This window comes from Melanaphis sacchari, unplaced genomic scaffold (assembly GCF_002803265.2).
Source record: "Melanaphis sacchari strain LSU unplaced genomic scaffold, SCAv2.0 Contig639_pilon_pilon, whole genome shotgun sequence".
Classification (NCBI taxonomy): Eukaryota; Metazoa; Arthropoda; class Insecta; order Hemiptera; family Aphididae; genus Melanaphis; species Melanaphis sacchari.
Genome location: NW_020271453.1, coordinates 66,115 through 83,941, shown reverse-complemented (window position 1 = coordinate 83,941; position 17,827 = coordinate 66,115). Strand labels below are relative to the sequence as shown.

At 30.5% G+C, this 17,827-nt stretch overlaps 3 protein-coding genes across 3 annotated transcripts; 2 read left to right on the top strand and 1 right to left on the bottom strand.

Moving 5' to 3' along the window:
- The first annotated feature begins 2,037 nt into the window (after positions 1-2,037).
- On the top strand, positions 2,038-4,167 carry LOC112600314 (zinc finger BED domain-containing protein 5-like). Its single transcript, XM_025347511.1, has 2 exons — positions 2,038-2,136; positions 2,218-4,167. Exon 2 carries the CDS (start codon positions 2,219-2,221, stop codon positions 4,130-4,132), a length of 1,914 nt encoding a protein of 637 aa, XP_025203296.1. The 5' UTR covers positions 2,038-2,136; position 2,218; the 3' UTR covers positions 4,133-4,167.
- A 6,376-nt stretch (positions 4,168-10,543) lies between these two features.
- Positions 10,544-10,969, top strand: LOC112600316. The gene has a single exon (XM_025347513.1). The coding sequence runs from the start codon at positions 10,544-10,546 to the stop codon at positions 10,967-10,969; it is 426 nt and encodes a 141-aa protein (XP_025203298.1).
- Positions 10,970-15,444: 4,475 nt separating this feature from the next.
- Positions 15,445-17,573, bottom strand: LOC112600315. The gene is made up of 2 exons (XM_025347512.1): positions 17,232-17,573; positions 15,445-16,026 (listed from the first exon to the last, which is right to left on the bottom strand). The coding sequence occupies exons 1-2, from the start codon at positions 17,571-17,573 to the stop codon at positions 15,445-15,447; spliced, it is 924 nt and encodes a 307-aa protein (XP_025203297.1).
- Between the last annotated feature and the right edge of the window lie 254 nt (positions 17,574-17,827).

Below are 17,827 nucleotides of genomic sequence, written 5' to 3'. Positions count from 1 at the left end.
TTATTTAAAAATTATAAACATTTATAATATTTAAGTTTATTATATTATATTATATTAATACTTAGGTACAAGCAGTAATGTACTACTAACTACTAGGTAAAAATTATTATGAACTTAAATTTATTATATAAAAAAAAAGTACCAGTAGGTTAGTCTTTAAAAATTTAAGTTCAAAATAATTTCATTAATATGCTAATAAATAAACTTAGTTGTACTTACTTTAATTTTGTTCAAACATTTTTTGCACGTAGAAACTTTTTCCACTTTGTTATTATCAAAATAGTTACCAACAATAGATTTAGATAATCGAGGCATGGTAACAATTTTTTTTGTATGGTCAATAACTTAAGTAGTGACTTGAAATATAATAAATATGATTTAAATAGTTAGTTGACAAGTACACTGAACACACCAATAGGCAATAGTAGTCAAACTGTTAATCGTGAATTCGGGTAATAGACAGTGATCAGTATGGTAATCTATATTATTTTGTTTGGATTTCTAAATATATACTCAATATCTTGGAAGAAAAGAAAACTTATTTTTAACATACATTTACGTATAACATATAATATAACCAATATAAACATATAATTACGTTGATGTTAGCGCTTCGAGTTGAACCGGGTGACCGTCTTGTGCGGCACATTTTTGTACCGTACAGGATGGTGGAGTCGGTGACTATCCAAGAAAAACGATACAAATATACATAATATTATTATTTCATTGACTAATGTGAAGAAAGTTATCAGTGAGGCTCCACTTGGAACCCATTTATAATTTAAAATAATAGTTTAATAATATATAATTTAATAATATAATATTATGAATTGGTTATCTTTTTTATATACTCCGAAAATCGACTATTAATAGTATAAAAATACTCGGGATCTCAAACCACGAAGAATTAAACAATTTCAACCTCTTATCAGTGTGGATGCTTAAGTATAAAAAGCTTGTTATAGGCTGGTATTATTGGGAGAATCAGAAAGTTATGTACAGGATATCTACAATGCGAATAGAACAAATATAATTTGTCGACGACGCATCAACGTCAGAACTCAACGTGTTAACAGTCGATAAAATAATAATATACTGTTGTAATTTATTAATATATACGGATTATTTTAATTTTAACATTAATATAGATTATAGAAAAATAAAGTTAATAAACAATAATATTACTTATTATTATTTCACAAGAAATAAACAGATCTAAAGAGAAATAAAAATAATTTATCAAAACAAACGTATTTTAATCTGTGGTAAAACTGTAAAATCATTATGACGATAAATTGAGCATAAGTTACGGAGAAAAAAAATTAAATAATTTAACATTAAAAACCCTTTTTTTAATTAAAAAATATGGGTTCCGGTTCCGGTGCCGGTTATTTGAAAATATTTAAATTCGGTTCCAGTTCCCAATATTTTAAGGGTTTTTGGGTTACAAAACCGGTTATTTTCTGTTCAGTTCCAATCCCTGTAATATACATACTGTAGTGAGGTCCAGCGGCGTAGATAAGATTTTTTCTGGGGGGGAGGGGGGTTAAAATATATTTATGATCAAATTTACAAGTTATCAGTTAAACCAGTGGTTCTCAACCGGGGTGACATGTCACCCTTGGGTGACATGTCACCCTTGGGTGACATGGATTCAATGTAGGGGTGACAAGAAAACCTTGGGGAAAAGTTTAAAAATATAGAATTTTTTTCGAAAAAAAATCGTATTATTGTAACGGTAATCATGTGATTGCTACCGCAGTCAAATAACGCAATAATTGTTTACACTAAACGGCACAGATACCGAAAAAATTCTTATCTTTGTATTATTTATTTCTATTTATAGTTAACACTAATATCTAGATCTAATCCGATAAATACGTTCGTTCGACGTGCGACAACGCTACGTTATCTGAAACGGGTCAGTTTTTCTACAGTCACGACTATTATATACTTTACTGATTATTGTGAATTATTATTTCAAGCTAGTATAAAGTGTTTATTATTTTAGTTAAAATTGTAATTCTTTATTTTAAATTGTACCTATTAAATACTATAAACTTTTTTAAGTATTTTTAGTATATATTTTATTATACTTAACCTTGACAGTGTTGTATTTTTCGTTAGCGAGTGCAGGTAATAATAATTTATTTGTGGAAAATCGAAAATATTATTATTAAATATTATTTAATATTATTATTATTATTTTGCTATAAGTATGGATAGATTTATTACTCGGACCTCGAAACTGATTGAAAGCTCACCATCAACTTCTGGAACGTCAAAACAGAGTAAAGACTCACCATCAACTTCCGGGACTTTAAAAATGAGTGGGAATTCACCATCAACTGCTCGGCCGTCAAAACAGAGTAAAGGTAAGTGTCGGTTATACGATGAATCTTATATATCCATTGGTTTCACATGGTGTGGTCCAGAAGATGAACCTATTCCCGAGTGTATCATATGTGGAAAAACATTTACCAACGAATCGATGGTGCCCAACAAATTAAACAGACATTTTATTAAACAACATTTTCACTTGAAGTGCAAAGATATTCACTATTTCAAAAGACTTTTAAGTAGCCAAAAAAAAGAAGCAATCAAGTTCACAAAAAAAGTTAAAATTTCTGAGAGGGCTCTCGAAGCTAGTTTTGTTGTTTCTCAAATGATTGCTAACAACATGAAAGCACATACTATTGGAGAAAATTTAATCAAACCTGCGTGTAAGGAAATGGTGCGAATAATGATTGGAGATGAAGCGGCTCTTGAAATAGATAAGATACCGATGTCTAATGACACTATTACTCGTCGCATAAATGATATGTCTGTAGATATAAAACAACACACCGTAGAAAAGATGAAACTTTCTCGGTTCACACTTCAAGTTGACGATTCAACTGTTAGCGACGGAAAATGTTACATGATAGGATTTGTTCGTTTTGTTGTTGGTTATGATATTATAAACCAGTTTTTGTGTTTGAAAGAGTTAAAAACAAGTACAAGAGGCAAAGACATTTTTAAAACAATCAATGTTTTTTTTGAAAATAATGGAATATCGTGGAGTGACTGTGTTGGAATTTGCACTGATGGAGCTCCAAATATGACCGGGAATATCAAAGGGTTTGTTACACTCGCTAAAATGAAAAACCCATTAATCGTTAAAACTCATTGTTTCATCCACAGAGAAGCGCTGATGACAAAAACGTTGGGTAGTGATCTCAATTCTATTTTGATTAATGCTGTTCGTATTGTCAACTACATTAAAGGAAAGCCCTTGAAAAGTAGGATTTTTGCCGAAATTTGTAATTCAATGGATGCTGGTTTTACAAATTTGTTGTACCATACCGAAGTGAGGTGGTTATCAAGAGGAAAGGTCTTAGCACGTCTCTATGAACTTAAAGAGGAACTTTTACTGTTTTTCATGGAAGAGGGCAATGAAGAATTTACAAGTTTTTTGGAAGATCACGATTGGATATCAAAATTTGCGTACTTGGCTGACATTTTTCAGCATCTTAACCTAGTTAATTCTAGTTTGCAAGGGCCATTAGAAAATGTTTTAACTTCCACCGACAAACTTTCAGCTTTTCAAGAAAAAATCTCCATTTGGTGTACAAACTTGGATCAAGGAAACACAGCTATGTTTCCACTTTTTACAAGTCAAGAAAACTCTAATCCTGAAGTTCTGGGAGCCATAAGAAGTCACTTGCAGGCCTTGCAAATGTCATTGAAATATTATTTTCCAGACTTGAATGTGAAACAGTATGACTGGGTTCGCAACCCATTTACATCCTTGGTGCAAACAGATGACTGTGAATTACAACAGGAAGCTGTGGAACTAAAAAACGACCGTACGCTGCAACTAAAATTTAAAGAAATGTCGCTCAACAGCTTTTGGGTGAGTCTCCACAGTGAATACCCCCGACTATCAACGAAAGCTATTGAAGTGCTACTTCAATTTTCGACGTCCTGGCTATGCGAACATGGATTCAGCGCGCTCACAAATATTAAAACAAAAAAACGCCAAAGATTTACAAAAACAACACTAGAAGACGATATGAGACTCGCTCTATCAACCATCAACCCTCGAATTCCACAACTATGCAAAAATCACCAGGGTCAAATTTCTCATTAATTTTTAGATTTTATAGTTTATTCAATTATTATATAATATATATTTTAAAAAATCTTAATTTTTTTTTAAATTTTAAATTTCAATGTTAATTTAACAGTAAAGCAAAAATAAAATTTTCAGTTATTATTTTTCTGCGTACTATATTTTTTATAGCGCTTGTTTTTTATACAACTAATATTTTGATGTTAGGGAGACGTAGTGTTGGGTTATCGTGGATGAGGGTGACACGAATCTAAAAAGGTTGAGAACCACTGAGTTAAACTAAACGTCATTTTTATTTTTTTCAAATTGGTATAAGTTATAGTTTTTATATTGTTATATTAGTTTATTATAATAGGAAGTTCATAAAATAAAATCCACCCGTCGTTTGTTTGTAGATAATTCGTCCAACACTTCCTTTGCATCCACTGATATTGAATGATGAATAGACAGCATTGCTAATCCATTTAATATTTTCTAAAAATTTAAAATATCATTCATATTTTTGTTAATTAAATATACAGTTCTTATAATATAATTTATTATATAAATACCTCCGACATTGTATTTCTTAGGTACGTTTTAATTCTCTTCAATGACGAAAAAGACCTTTCGAATGAAGCTGTTGAAACAGGTAGTGTTGCTAATATTTGTAGTAATTTGTATATATTTGGATACATGTCATTGCAGAAATTTAAAGCATCCATAGCATTTTTGGGTTGTTTATCTAATGCAAGTATTTTACGTTGCCAATGTTTTAACTCAGATATCAAAATATCTTTATTGTTATCTGCCAAATCATTATTATAAAAATCTATCAAACTAATAAATTCATCTTTTTCAAGTGTTGACATTTCTGACGTTTTTGGAAATAAGTTTTGAAATCCTTTTAATATTTTCTGATGTTCAATAAATCTTGATTCAATTTCGTTAATAAACAAGTCTAAATAGGGTATGAATATTGTTATTTTAAAATATTCTTCAGGTGTATTCACTGAATAGTTATCTCTGTTTTTTTGTTTACGTGCAGTTCGAGGTAATGTTATTGAAAAACACAACTCCTGAGCTAGAGCAGATGCTTTTGTGTAGATATCATGAAAATATTCATCAACGTTACTTCGAATTGTTTTTAATTCAGACAGTGTCGCATTAGCTAAAACCATAGCTTCTCTTAAATCAATAGCAACGTTTTGGAATTGTTTAGACAGTGGCAATCCAATTGCAAATATTTTAGATAAAACCAAAAGTGATATGATAAACTCTCCTTGTAAGATTGAATTTTTTTAAATTATTTGCTTGACTTGAGGTATCACCATCGACCCAACTACTAATAGTGTCTAAGGAATCAATGACACATTCTAAAAGTTCAATAAAATCATGAACTGAATGAAAACGTTCGATCCATCTTGTAGCACAGTTGCGTTTTAATATTTTTGTATTAATTGTTCCATTAAAGTCTTCGATCGCTTGTGAAAGTATATTTTTTCGTTTGGGGTATACAAAGAAATCTCGTGTTTTCCAATTGTACCCAAGGAGTTTCTAATTGGTTGTATTGTACAGGATTTAGATACTGCTAAGTTTAAGCTATGTGCTGTACAGTGTACATAAGTTGCCATCAGATATAATTGAGAAATATGTGATCTAACACCATTAACACGTTCACGTCCGCGTCAATTTCAGAGGTCAAGCGCACCCAGCCGCGTAAATATTGATAACATTACACTCGTGACGACCACGCGTCGTCATCGGCCATGTGTCATATACTATATTACCTAATGGCCGATGACGATTACGTGTCGTCATGTTTCGTAAATTTCATAAAAACTAATAAAATATAATACGATATTATAATAATACTTTATTGACTTTTAAAATATTTTATTATATAAAAACAACTATCTCCGAAACTTCGAAAACTTTAATAATATAATAACACAATAGTATTGTACCTTCAATACATAAAAAATAAAAATCCTTCAAAAAAAAATCATAATAATAATTAAAACAATTGAACAAATAAACTTAAATTGACTTATAAAAATCTTTAAAAACTTTAATAATGTAATAATAACACAATAGTATTCTAACTTCAATACATTCAAAATAAAAAATCCTTCAAAAAAAAAAAATCATAATAATAAAAATATAAATGAAATAATTAAAACAATTGAACAAATAAACTTAAATTGACTTGTGAAAATCTTCAAAACAACTATCCAAACAAAATCCAGGCTGGTCTTGACAATTATTGCAAAAATAGATTGTATCCTTTCGAATTCCCTGTGCATAACAATATTTGCACCTTTTGTACATATACCTATTTTTATTATTTTTTGGAACTTTTTTTGGTAAATGAGTTTCAGAATTTCTTTTTTTAGTATTTATTTGAATATTTTGTTGTTTAGGTAATAGCCCTTGTATAACTGAAAGCCTGTAGTCATACAATGATGTTTTTTTTACATGTTTGTTATATAAAAAATATGAGTTTATCAGTAATAAGTGTATAAAATGTAAACCAATTTTCTTATACCATCTTAATGTTTTTCTCTCGAAAGGATAGTATGCGGACATTTGATCTTGCCTATCTACGCCGGACATGTTTTCGTTATATTTTTTTACTGAAATAGGCTTTATCTTTACTTCTTTTTTTTTTGTAGTAATTTCGTTCATTTCATGTGGAAACTCTGAACTTATCATTAATACGTCTCGTTTGTCCCTCCATTTTGCTACACAAATACCATCATTTGTATATCTACATATACTTTCACCTTTTTTTAGTTTTTTTTCAATGACATCTTTAGGATTATTTTTTCGATTGGACCGTAAAGTCCCTGTTACGTATGTTTTCTTAGACAATAATTTCCTAGATAATTGCACACTATTATAAAAGTTGTCCATGAATAATGATCTACCTTTGTACAATAAACCATCCATAAGTTTTTCTACCACAAACTCTGTATGAGTGGAATTTTCAGATACGTCTTGTCCTTGCCCAGAATACACCATAATTCTATGAATAAGCCCCCACGGTTCAGTTAGCATGTACATCTTTACACCATACTTGTGCCTTTTATTTTTAATATATTGGCGAAAAATCAGTCGCCCACGCCATAACACCATTGACTCGTCAATCGATAAATTTTTTGATGGCTCATAAATTTCATTCATTTTTGAATTAAAATAGTCTACAATTGGCTGAATTTTATGTAATCTATTTCTAGGAGCTAGTTCCCCTTCTTGAGTGTTTCGAGAAAAGTGTAAAGCCCTAAGTATCAACATGAATCTATTTCGACTCATGTGTTCACGGAAAAATGGGATGCTGAATAAAACGCTTGTCTTCCAATAATCTTCTATTCTACTAAGTTTAATTGTACCCATATGAAAAAGTAATGAAAAAAATATCTTTATTTCTGATCTATTAGTATCAGTCCAATGACAAATTCGCGCATTTACAGAAGCAGTAGTTAGAAAAATATCAACTGCATACGCATTTGTTTCTTTTACAAGATGGTCTAACAATTCGTCCGAAAATAAAAAATTAAAATAATCAATCGGTTGGTTTCCCTCTGGTATACATTTTAGATTAGCCGTACTCATAAAAGGAATATTCTCTACAATTGGAGGGTCAGTGAACCAATTGTATTCATTTACATTATAACTCAACGAATTATTATCAAAACTGTTACAATCTAAGTTATTATTATCATTATCTGATAAATTACCTGTCTCAGAGTCACTATCATTAAATTCAACATCAAAAATATCATCATCAGAATCAAAACCAAAATCTTCGTCGGATGACAACATATCATTTTCTAAAAGATCGAGTAACTCGCTATCAGACAAAATATTTGTTTTCATAGTTTTTCGAGTGTTAACACTCCTAGTTGAACCAACTTCGGGATTCATATTATACTAATAATAATGATTTATATAAAACGATTGAATAAATGAAAACAATAAGAAAATTATGATTTATTTCATAGAAAAATAACAATTGTCTATCAGTTATATCATATCATATTGATAACACGTTTTATAACCATAGAAATGCCGGGAAACCGAAACCAGCTGTTTGTTGTTGTTCTAATACTTATACAGGATGGCCGTGCTAAATATAATAATCGTTCGCCATCAGCCGACGATTTTATAGGACACACAGAAACAATTGTGATATGACGACTACGGGTCGTCATCGGCTGGGCGCGCCCGACATCGTATGACGACTACGCGTCGTCACCGGCGTTGAACGTGTTAAATTGTCCAGACATAGCTGCAGCCCCATCGTACCCCTGTCCACGTAAATACTTAAGTTCTATCCCGAACGCCATCAAATTTTCAATAATTAGGGTTGCTAAGCCTTTGCCAGTTAAATCGTTTGTGGGAACAAATTGCAAAAAATCTTCTCTGACAACTAATTCATCTACATCAACATATTTAGCACATAAAGACACTTGTTTTATACCAGATACATCGGCAGTTTCATCAGCAAGGACAGTGAAACATTTTGCTTTATTTATTTTAGCTACAATTTTATTAAGTATTACCGTGTTGCAACAATCAATAATAGCATTTTGGCTAATAGGACTAATATATTTATTTCGTTCACCTGGACCTTCAAGAAATGTTTTAAGCTTTAGATCACCACGAGCTCAATACCGCAATAGTTCCCTAAAGTTTCCTTCATTTGAAGTTTGTATTGTATCTACATTAATTTTACCAAAATCTCTATGTCCTCGTATTGAAAGCTCTTGACGACCACATAAAATAATAACTTCAATTATAGGTAAAATATTTATTCTATTTTCATTTGCTTGTTTACTAAGTGCTGTATCTAATTGATTTTCAATGGATATGCTTGGATTATTCCTCGTTTTTAAAAAATTATCGGTATCTATTACACTTTTAATATGATAATTTAGTTTATCATGTTTAGTAAATGTTTCTATAGCGTGTTTCCAATTATCAAATGTATTTATAACCAAAGCACCAAGTTTCTGGCCATTTATTCCACCTTCAGATTTGGAAAAAGCAACACAAAGTTTACAAAATGCACCGTCTTCTTATTCAGAGTATGTTTACCATCGCCATCTTAATAACCAATTAAATTGAAATTTGCTCGTTTGTCCTTTTTTATTTTTATCGAAGTTTTTATGCATGGGAAAATTAAACGTTATATCTGGTGTCCATATATTATTTATAACTGTATGCATTTCACTATGAGATAACACACGGTTAACAAAATATATTATGTCATTAATTCTTAAATTAATTGAAGTAAAAGATGAAGAAGGTACACAGGTTTCAGGAGTCTTAATGTTTAGATCATTTTTAGGTGCTAAAGAATTTTCTATGGTAGAATCTTTAGGTTTAGATTTCTAAAATACAAAATTAATATTTTGATCATTTGTTTGTATTCGTTAAGTAATATTATAAAAATTTAAAAAAACAAATATACTTTAATAAAATCTAGTATTATGTACTATGTAACTATGTAGTATAAAATAAACATTAAATACTAAATAGTAATATCAACAAAAATAAATAATAAATACTAAAACTGTTAAATACGCAATAATTGAATTATTATTTTATTAGAATAAATAAAATAATGATGTTTTCAGAGTTTAAGCTATGCGTAGTTTATTATATTAATTTGCAATATTGTTTAATATGCTTACCTTTATAACAAATTTATCCATAGTTGATACGCATATCGTGTAAATGTGTAATTTTACTAATGTTTCAAAATCTAACAATCAAATGAAATATTATGTCGGTCGACAGATCGTAATATACTAATTTCGTATATATTATCGACCGGCGTAAGCGTAATGAACGTCGGAGGCCGTTATCGCTGTTTTAATCGATTTTATAATTATTGGTTTTCTTAAAATAGAAGTATTAACACTCGGATAATTTCTAAAACTATATTATTATAAATAGTAATAACTAATAATATAAATATACATGTTAATTTGTACTAGTATTATTTAGTATAACTATTATTTAAAATTATAACCAATGTAAAAAAATATTTTGTTTTGATGATGGGGGGAACCCCTTACACCCCCCCCCCCACCACACACACCCACCCAACAACACCACTGATGAGCTCAATAACATGTTATTAGATAAAATTGTAATAACAATGTCACTAAAGTGCTCCATACACGATCAATATTATTGCTCAATATTTGATATTGACAATAATATTGACAGTTTATGGATCATATTGAAGACGTGTTCAATATATTGAAACAATCAAAATTATTTTGATATTTATTGATGTATTGTCAATATTATTGTGCTATTTGTGGCACTTATCAATACTATTGACAATATTCCGTCTGTATGGTTTTTGTTTTTGTCACGATAACAAGTGCGTGAACACGTGTTCTGTACGGAAATAGTTTTAAAACCGTATGTAAAATGTCTTCTTCCGAAAGAAATGAGGAACGAAACTTTATATTAGAATGTATTCAAGTTTATCGTAATCATTCAGCATTATGGGAAATCAAATCTGATGATTACATGGACAGAAATAAGAAAAATCACGCGTATGATGTTTTATTAAAGAAATATCAAGAATGTTTTCCGACAGCGACATTAGATGATGTTAAAAAAAAATTTAATTCTTTACGCACAAATTATAGAAAAGAATTAAAAAAAGTAAATGATTCGTATAAATCTGGAGCTGGTTTAGAAGACATCTATCAGTCACACTTGTGGTATTTTAATGAAATGCATTTTCTCCGGGACCAAGAAACACCAGCAAAATCACGAAGCACTTTACAAATCCGTCTACCACCAAAAGTCGCAAATACAAGCAATGTTGATGATCTAGGAGAGGTATGAAAATTATTAATATTATAATATTTAATTATTTGAATTACATTTTTTATTATTATTATTTATTATTAATTTTTTTATTTACATTTTATTTTAAACATAATTATTTTGCCACGGTACAGCCCCTTCGTTACTAAAATACATAGAATACATGTCTCTGATTTCTTTAGCTCTATCCGAAGTATTTCTGCTAGTAGTAGTTTGTAATGTTAATAATTGATGATTTGAATTCCGCCATGCTCCGTTATGCATTTCACCTGTCTCGTGATTATCGAATTCTACAGAACCTTGACCAATATATGTTTTTGAGTTTTTTGATCTTAAATAATTATGTATATGACAAAAAGTTAAAACAATAGTTTGAGCTTTTTCTGGAGATAAAAGTATATCCTTTTGTAATACACCAAATCTAGATACAAGTATACCAAACGCATTTTCAACAATACGCCGCGCTCGACTAAGTCTATAATTAAATAATCGTTGTTCTTCAGTTAAATTATTTCCTACACGGCTATAAGGCTTTAACAAATTTTGAGTCATAGCAAAAGCGCCATCGGCGACAAAAACGTATGGAAGAATCTTATTACTGCGTCGCACTTGTTGAGGTTCAGGAATGTTAATTGATTTTCCATCATTTTTCCAAAATCTGAGTGGCCTAATACTCCGCCGTCAGATATTCTTCCGTTTAATCCTACGTCTACCATCAAAAACTCATAATTAGCGTTTACTAAAGCTAATAACACAATACTAAATGTATTTTTGTAGTTATAATAAAATGATCCAGAGTCTGGTGGTTTTTTTATTGTCACATGTTTTCCATCTATAGATCCCAGACAGTGTGGGAAATCCCACTTTTCTTCAAATTCATCAGCGATTGTTTTCCATTCATGTGAAGTTTTTGGCAACTAAAAATTAATAATAATTAATTAGGTTCTCAAATAAAAAATACTTAATTAGCTTTATACAAGATCATACATCATTTAGATTTTATTTTATTTTTGAATTTGTTATTTTAGGATAATGATACAAATTTTCAAACTGTTAAAAATAAACCAGCTAAACGAAGTACAGATCAACGTGATGAACTTATATTATTAGCCTGTAAACGTTTGTGCGAACCGGAATGTGAAGAATTACAAATAGCTAAAACATGGGCTAATGAATTATTAAAAATGAATAAATCTTAACAAATTTTCGCCAAAAAAGCGATAGCTGACATTTTATTTGAAGGACAATTGGGTACATTGAACCGTGATTCCATTCAAATCAATACTATTTCAAGCAGAGTAAGTACTCCATACAGTTATACACCAGTTCCTACGCCAAGTCCGTCTTCGTGGGTTATGACAAGTGTAGCAGATCAAAACTACTCTATTCAAACACAAATTGAACCATTTGGGAACATAAATACGGCAACTGCGTTTATCAATTCATTTCAACCATAATTTTTTTAATTTTAATTTCATTGTTATTTTGTTCTATAAATTTATATATTTACGATACTTATAATATCTACTACCTACTAATAATAATATTCATTTATAATAAATATATTTATGAATAAAAGCAATCTCTAACGCAACAACTAGTTATGTAATTTTACCAACATATATAATATGCAGCTTACCTTTATATAGTTTCGAAGACAATATATTAAAGCTTCACAAGTTTCAATCACAATTTTTCCAATGGATTGAGGAGATATCGCACTGATAAATTTCAGGTCCTCGAATGTGTTTCCGGTAGCCAAATAACGTAGAGTTATAGACAGTCTTTGACTTGCTGGTATAGCTTCTCGCATTGACGTATTTTGTTTTTTAATAAATGGATTCACCAAAGTTAAAATTTCATCGAAACATTCATCATCCATTCTTAAAAAATTTTTGAAATCATTTCTTTCAAAATTGCGCAACTCTGTTAATAGCTTTTCGTGAGTATATTGTTGTCTATTTTTCAACCACTCTTTTGACCAGGTTCTTCGTTGTTTTTTTACCTTTTTTGGTTTTTTTTTTTTCATCAAGTGACAAGACAAGAGCAATAGCAATTATCGCGTTCTCTTCGCTAGACATTTTGACCGAAACTGAACAATATATTGAATTGAAACATTTATTGATGTAAATATTGAGCAATAATATTGATCGTGTGGGTGCAAAAGAAATTGAAACATTTATTGAAATATTTATTGATTTAAATATTGAGTAATAATATTGATCGTGTATGGGCCGCTTAATACGGATATCTATAAACTCCAATATAATATTGAAGCTATTATATTATAAATATTGACAATATTTTTTTAGGTCCATAAATACATCTCTCCATTGAATATAATTTTTTTTAATAATATAATATTTAATTATAGTTAGTACTTGGGGTATTATTGTATTGTACATATTTATTTCATGTGGTATTCATTATCTAAGGAGTCATATGGCTGAAACATCTGAACTGAATTTGGGGAACAGAAACTTACAAAATCAATTTGTAAAATGTTTATTAATTTACTACGATAGTATTTCGTTATTAATATATTATTTTTTACAGAAAGTGTGATGAATAAATTCTATATACGTAAGTAATATGATTATAAATATACGATAAACTAGGGGTAGGAAATTTAATTCTATGGCGGTATAGAAAATTAGAAAAACAATTTTTAAGGGCCAGTAAAAACTTGATTGTAAATTAATAATCGTTGTGTTATCATAACTATTATTGTAAACAGTGATAAACGACGAACTCCATCATAATCTCCAAATACAAGATTATTGAATGTTAGTGTGCGTTGGATGTGTAACTGTATGTATATGTGTTTGTGTGTTACTTAAAGCTAGGGACAAATAGGTAACTCTATGCTACGGTAATATATATTAGATATATAATAATAATAAATAATAATACTAATAATAATTACGGCCCTTTTGGCCCAATATGTAAAAATAGAATAATAATATAAATATGAAAACAATATATGGAGCTATTAGAGCTACAATATAAAAAATAGGTAATACACAAAAATTGTGCATGCAAGGCCCTTATAGCTAGACAGAACAGTGTATTTTAATATATGACCCTTCTGGCCCAACAGAATGTAAAAATATATAGTTAACTATTTGAGCTGTAACTCGTATGAATATAAATTTAAATACAATATGTGCCCTTTGGGTTGAATTAATGTAAATATTAAAAAATAATAGCATTTAGCCCTTTTGACCCAATATTAACAATTAACGATGTTATAAAATGCATAGACACAATTAAAATATGAAAATAGAATAAACAAAATGGCAAAAATATATGTTTGTGTGTGTGTGTGTGAATCGGTGGCGGTGACCGTGAATTCGTGTATTATTTAATATTTGGCTCTGTTATTATTGACGGCGTTAACAATAGTGTTTTGGACTAAATAGACCTGGTAAATTTGCTGTACCTGGAGTTTTTGTATACGTATGTAGCTACCCCACTCCTATATTCCTTCTGCATCAAAAGATCTAATGCTTCCTCCACACTCTCGCGAGCTCGCCTCGTCGCGAGGTTGAACGAGGCGAGGTGAAGCAAGGCACTAGCTCTATACACTCGCCGAATCGACGCGAGTCAACCATTACATTCTCGTTTTATTCAGTTGTTCGTATTCGTACCTGGCCGTGCAGAATGGATGTGGTTGAAGTAAGTGCTGCAGCAGCATTGTACGCCTTTGCATATTATAATTATGTTAATATTTCTGATAAAAAAATATTTAAAAAGCCTTGGAAAAAAAGGAGATGGTGGATGACTAAAATACACCGAAACAGAACAAAGTAAGTACATTAAACTTTAAAGTTGATTATTATCGACATGTTCAACATTGTATTATATACATATTGACATTTACGGCTGTTTTTCAGACCAACTATGGATCGTGTATTTACAGAGTTGCTTTTTGAACCATCAGGTGAATTTGAAAATTTTATACGAATGTCCTCATCGGACTTTGAATATATATTAGTCAAAATATCACCTATAATATCTAAAAAACGACACTCAATTTAGAGAAGCGATACCTGCCAAAACAAGACTTGCTATCACTCTAAGATTCTTAGCAACTGGAGCTAGCTATAAAAGCTTACATTTTTTATTCAAAATGTCTAGTCAACTAATTTCACAGATCATGCCTGAAGTATGTAATGCAATTAACGACCTCCTGAAAGATGAAATAAAGGTAAAATTGTTTCCTAATAATAAATAAATAAAATTAAACTAGTCAATAATATATAACGAGAACATTATTTATTTAATAGTATAGACGTTTTAAGGAAAAAAAAACTTTAAAAAAATCACTTAAAATAAAAACAACTTTTTTGTATATATAATTAAAAAACAAAATAACATATCTTATTAATAAATCAATATTCTTCACCTTCATGAGCAATGTAAAATGCTTGACTTATTATGTTTGTGTTAGTTGATAGATTTATATCAGTTACATGACTAGAGCTGGACAGTTATTCTGAATAGAGTGGATTAGAGTACTGAGGATTAGAGTGTGTTCTATGCAGTATTACTGCAGGTGAAGAAGGATTAGAAATAGAGTACTCAGCACTTTGCGGATAACTTGAAGTTATAATTTCAGTTTCAGAATAAGAAGCGAGTGAAGTTAGTGGTCGGCTTTGAATATTTGTTCGAAATATTGGCGTTGTGGAGCGTGAAGTTGATGGTTGATTGTTTGAACGACGTAAGAAATTAATATACAGTCCATCAACTTCATACATGAATACTTCACGTTCGTTTTCTGGTAGTTTACGTATTTTTTTTGCTAGTATCTTTGCATAATAATCGTACTCGTCCTCCCCTTTTCTATTATTGATACAATTTTCTAATGTACTAAATGCCCGTTTCATCTGTTTTCCAGCTTCATCTAATTCAATAGAAGTACCTCGTCGTCGAGGTTTGGACGGAGTTTGGTTTTCTCTTATGATTTGGTTTTCTATTAGGGTTTCATGATTAAGGGTGTTTAAGAAGGTTGTTTCGTTACCATCATTATTTTCATCTTCTCCAATCTCACGGATAATTCCTGAGTTATACTCCTAACATTAAAATTAAAATAAATATTTCAAAATATAGAATATTTCGAATGCCTATAAATAGCTTAAACATAAGTGAAATATTTTGAACCGCAAAACTCAGTTAAATTTTGTTTTCAGTTGCCGTCTTCCCCTGAAGAGAGGTTAGCGGTAGAAAATGGGTTTAGAACAAAATTTCCTCATTGTATTGGAGCGATAGATGGGAAGCATATCGTTATACAAAGCCCGGCCCATACTGGATCGGACCACTATAATTATAAAAACTCCTTTAGTATTGTTTTGATGGCATTGGTCAGTAGAGACTATCGTTTCATGTATGCAGACATTGGAAGTCAAGGACGAATTAGTGATGGCGGTGTACTTAGAAATTCATCGTTGTGGCAAAAAATGAGTTCAGATAGCCTTAATTTACCAATGCCATCACCCCTTCCTGGTTCAAATAAAGACACTCTATACGTTTTTTTAGGGGATGGAGCATTTGCTCTTGATACGAACCTAATGAAATCATATCCTGGAAAACATACATCCGGATCACCACAACTTATTTTCAACCAAACATTATCAGGCTCCCGAGTTGTGGTAGAAAATGTGTTTGGAATATTAGCTGCAAGATACAGAATTTTTAAAAAACCAATTTCATTAGCCCAAGAAAAAGTTTCAATTATTACCATGACATGTATACTGTTGCATAATTTTTTGAGAAGAAGCGAAACTTCAGCATCAATATATACTCCTCCAGGAACGATAGATTCATGCGATAATTTCGGTTCTATAATTCAACCAGGTTCATGGAGAAACGAAGTTGTTGGAAATTGTGCATTAAGGCCTTTAAATCAAATACCGCGAAGATCATCAATGGACGCAAACCAGATAAGAGAAGAATTTACAACATATTTTTTTAATAACAGGCAGTACCATGGTCAAGTTAACAGAGTAGACTAACCTTAAAATAATTTTAATTAATTTAAAACTAAAATACTTAATTTTGTAATTATCAAACATTTATAATAAAAAAAAAAAATGATTTTAAGAACTAAAATAATTTGAATTTTAAATAGGACATATGGTATGTATTTATATAAATTGTTGTATAAGAACACATTAAATAATTGTACAGCACTGACTCAACGTGTATTATGTATTTACTGAACAAGACTATACAACTTTGAAATGTCACCCCTCCTTATTTATTTGCACAATGTACGTACCTGTTCAGTATTAATCGTAGCGTTACAATCATTAATAGTCCCTAAAAAACTCTCAATCTGGTTGAATAAAAACCATATTGGCTGATAAACCTCATTTAGTCCAGCTCCTGATCTAATGGACGCCTTTTTTTTTCTTAAATGTCCGCGAAATGTTGCTATTATTGAATTTTTTTTATTCTTCAGCTCTTCAATCGGTATATTTAATTCTTTACTGATTTTGGTCCAGGCATCATTTGTTTTTGCCTTATCTTTATGACCCCGGAGCTTTGGGTTCCATGAAACGGGTTGAGATTGATAATTCTCTATAAATTTTATTGACAGTTCGTTTGTCCAGTCATACATTTTTAAAATAAAATATTATTCAAATATCAAAAAAAAATAATGGTTAATTACACTAACTAGCTGACAAGTTGCAAGCACGGTTATGAAAAGCACGTGGTTGCAAAGCATGCTCGAGACTATTCGAGAGTGTAGTTGGTGCTCTTCGCCACGTGTCCTTTGACTCGTGACCAAAATACCGACACTGAATGGAGCGCGTACGAGGCGAGGCAAGACGAGACGACACGAGTGAACCGACTACACTCTCATGCTCGCGT

What these genes read in the sequence shown, in the direction of transcription:
- LOC112600314 (XM_025347511.1), top strand. Translation starts at nt 2,219, where the DNA reads ATGGATAGATTTATTACTCGGACCTCGAAACTGATTGAAAGCTCACCA.
- LOC112600316 (XM_025347513.1), top strand. Translation starts at nt 10,544, where the DNA reads ATGTCTTCTTCCGAAAGAAATGAGGAACGAAACTTTATATTAGAATGT.
- LOC112600315 (XM_025347512.1), bottom strand. Translation starts at nt 17,573, where the DNA reads ATGTATGACTGGACAAACGAACTGTCAATAAAATTTATAGAGAATTAT. An exon ending in CTACGATTAATACTGAACAG is followed by an intron (nt 16,027 to 17,231) that starts GTACGTACATTG and finishes TTTTAATGTTAG; the next exon opens with GAGTATAACTCAGGAATTAT.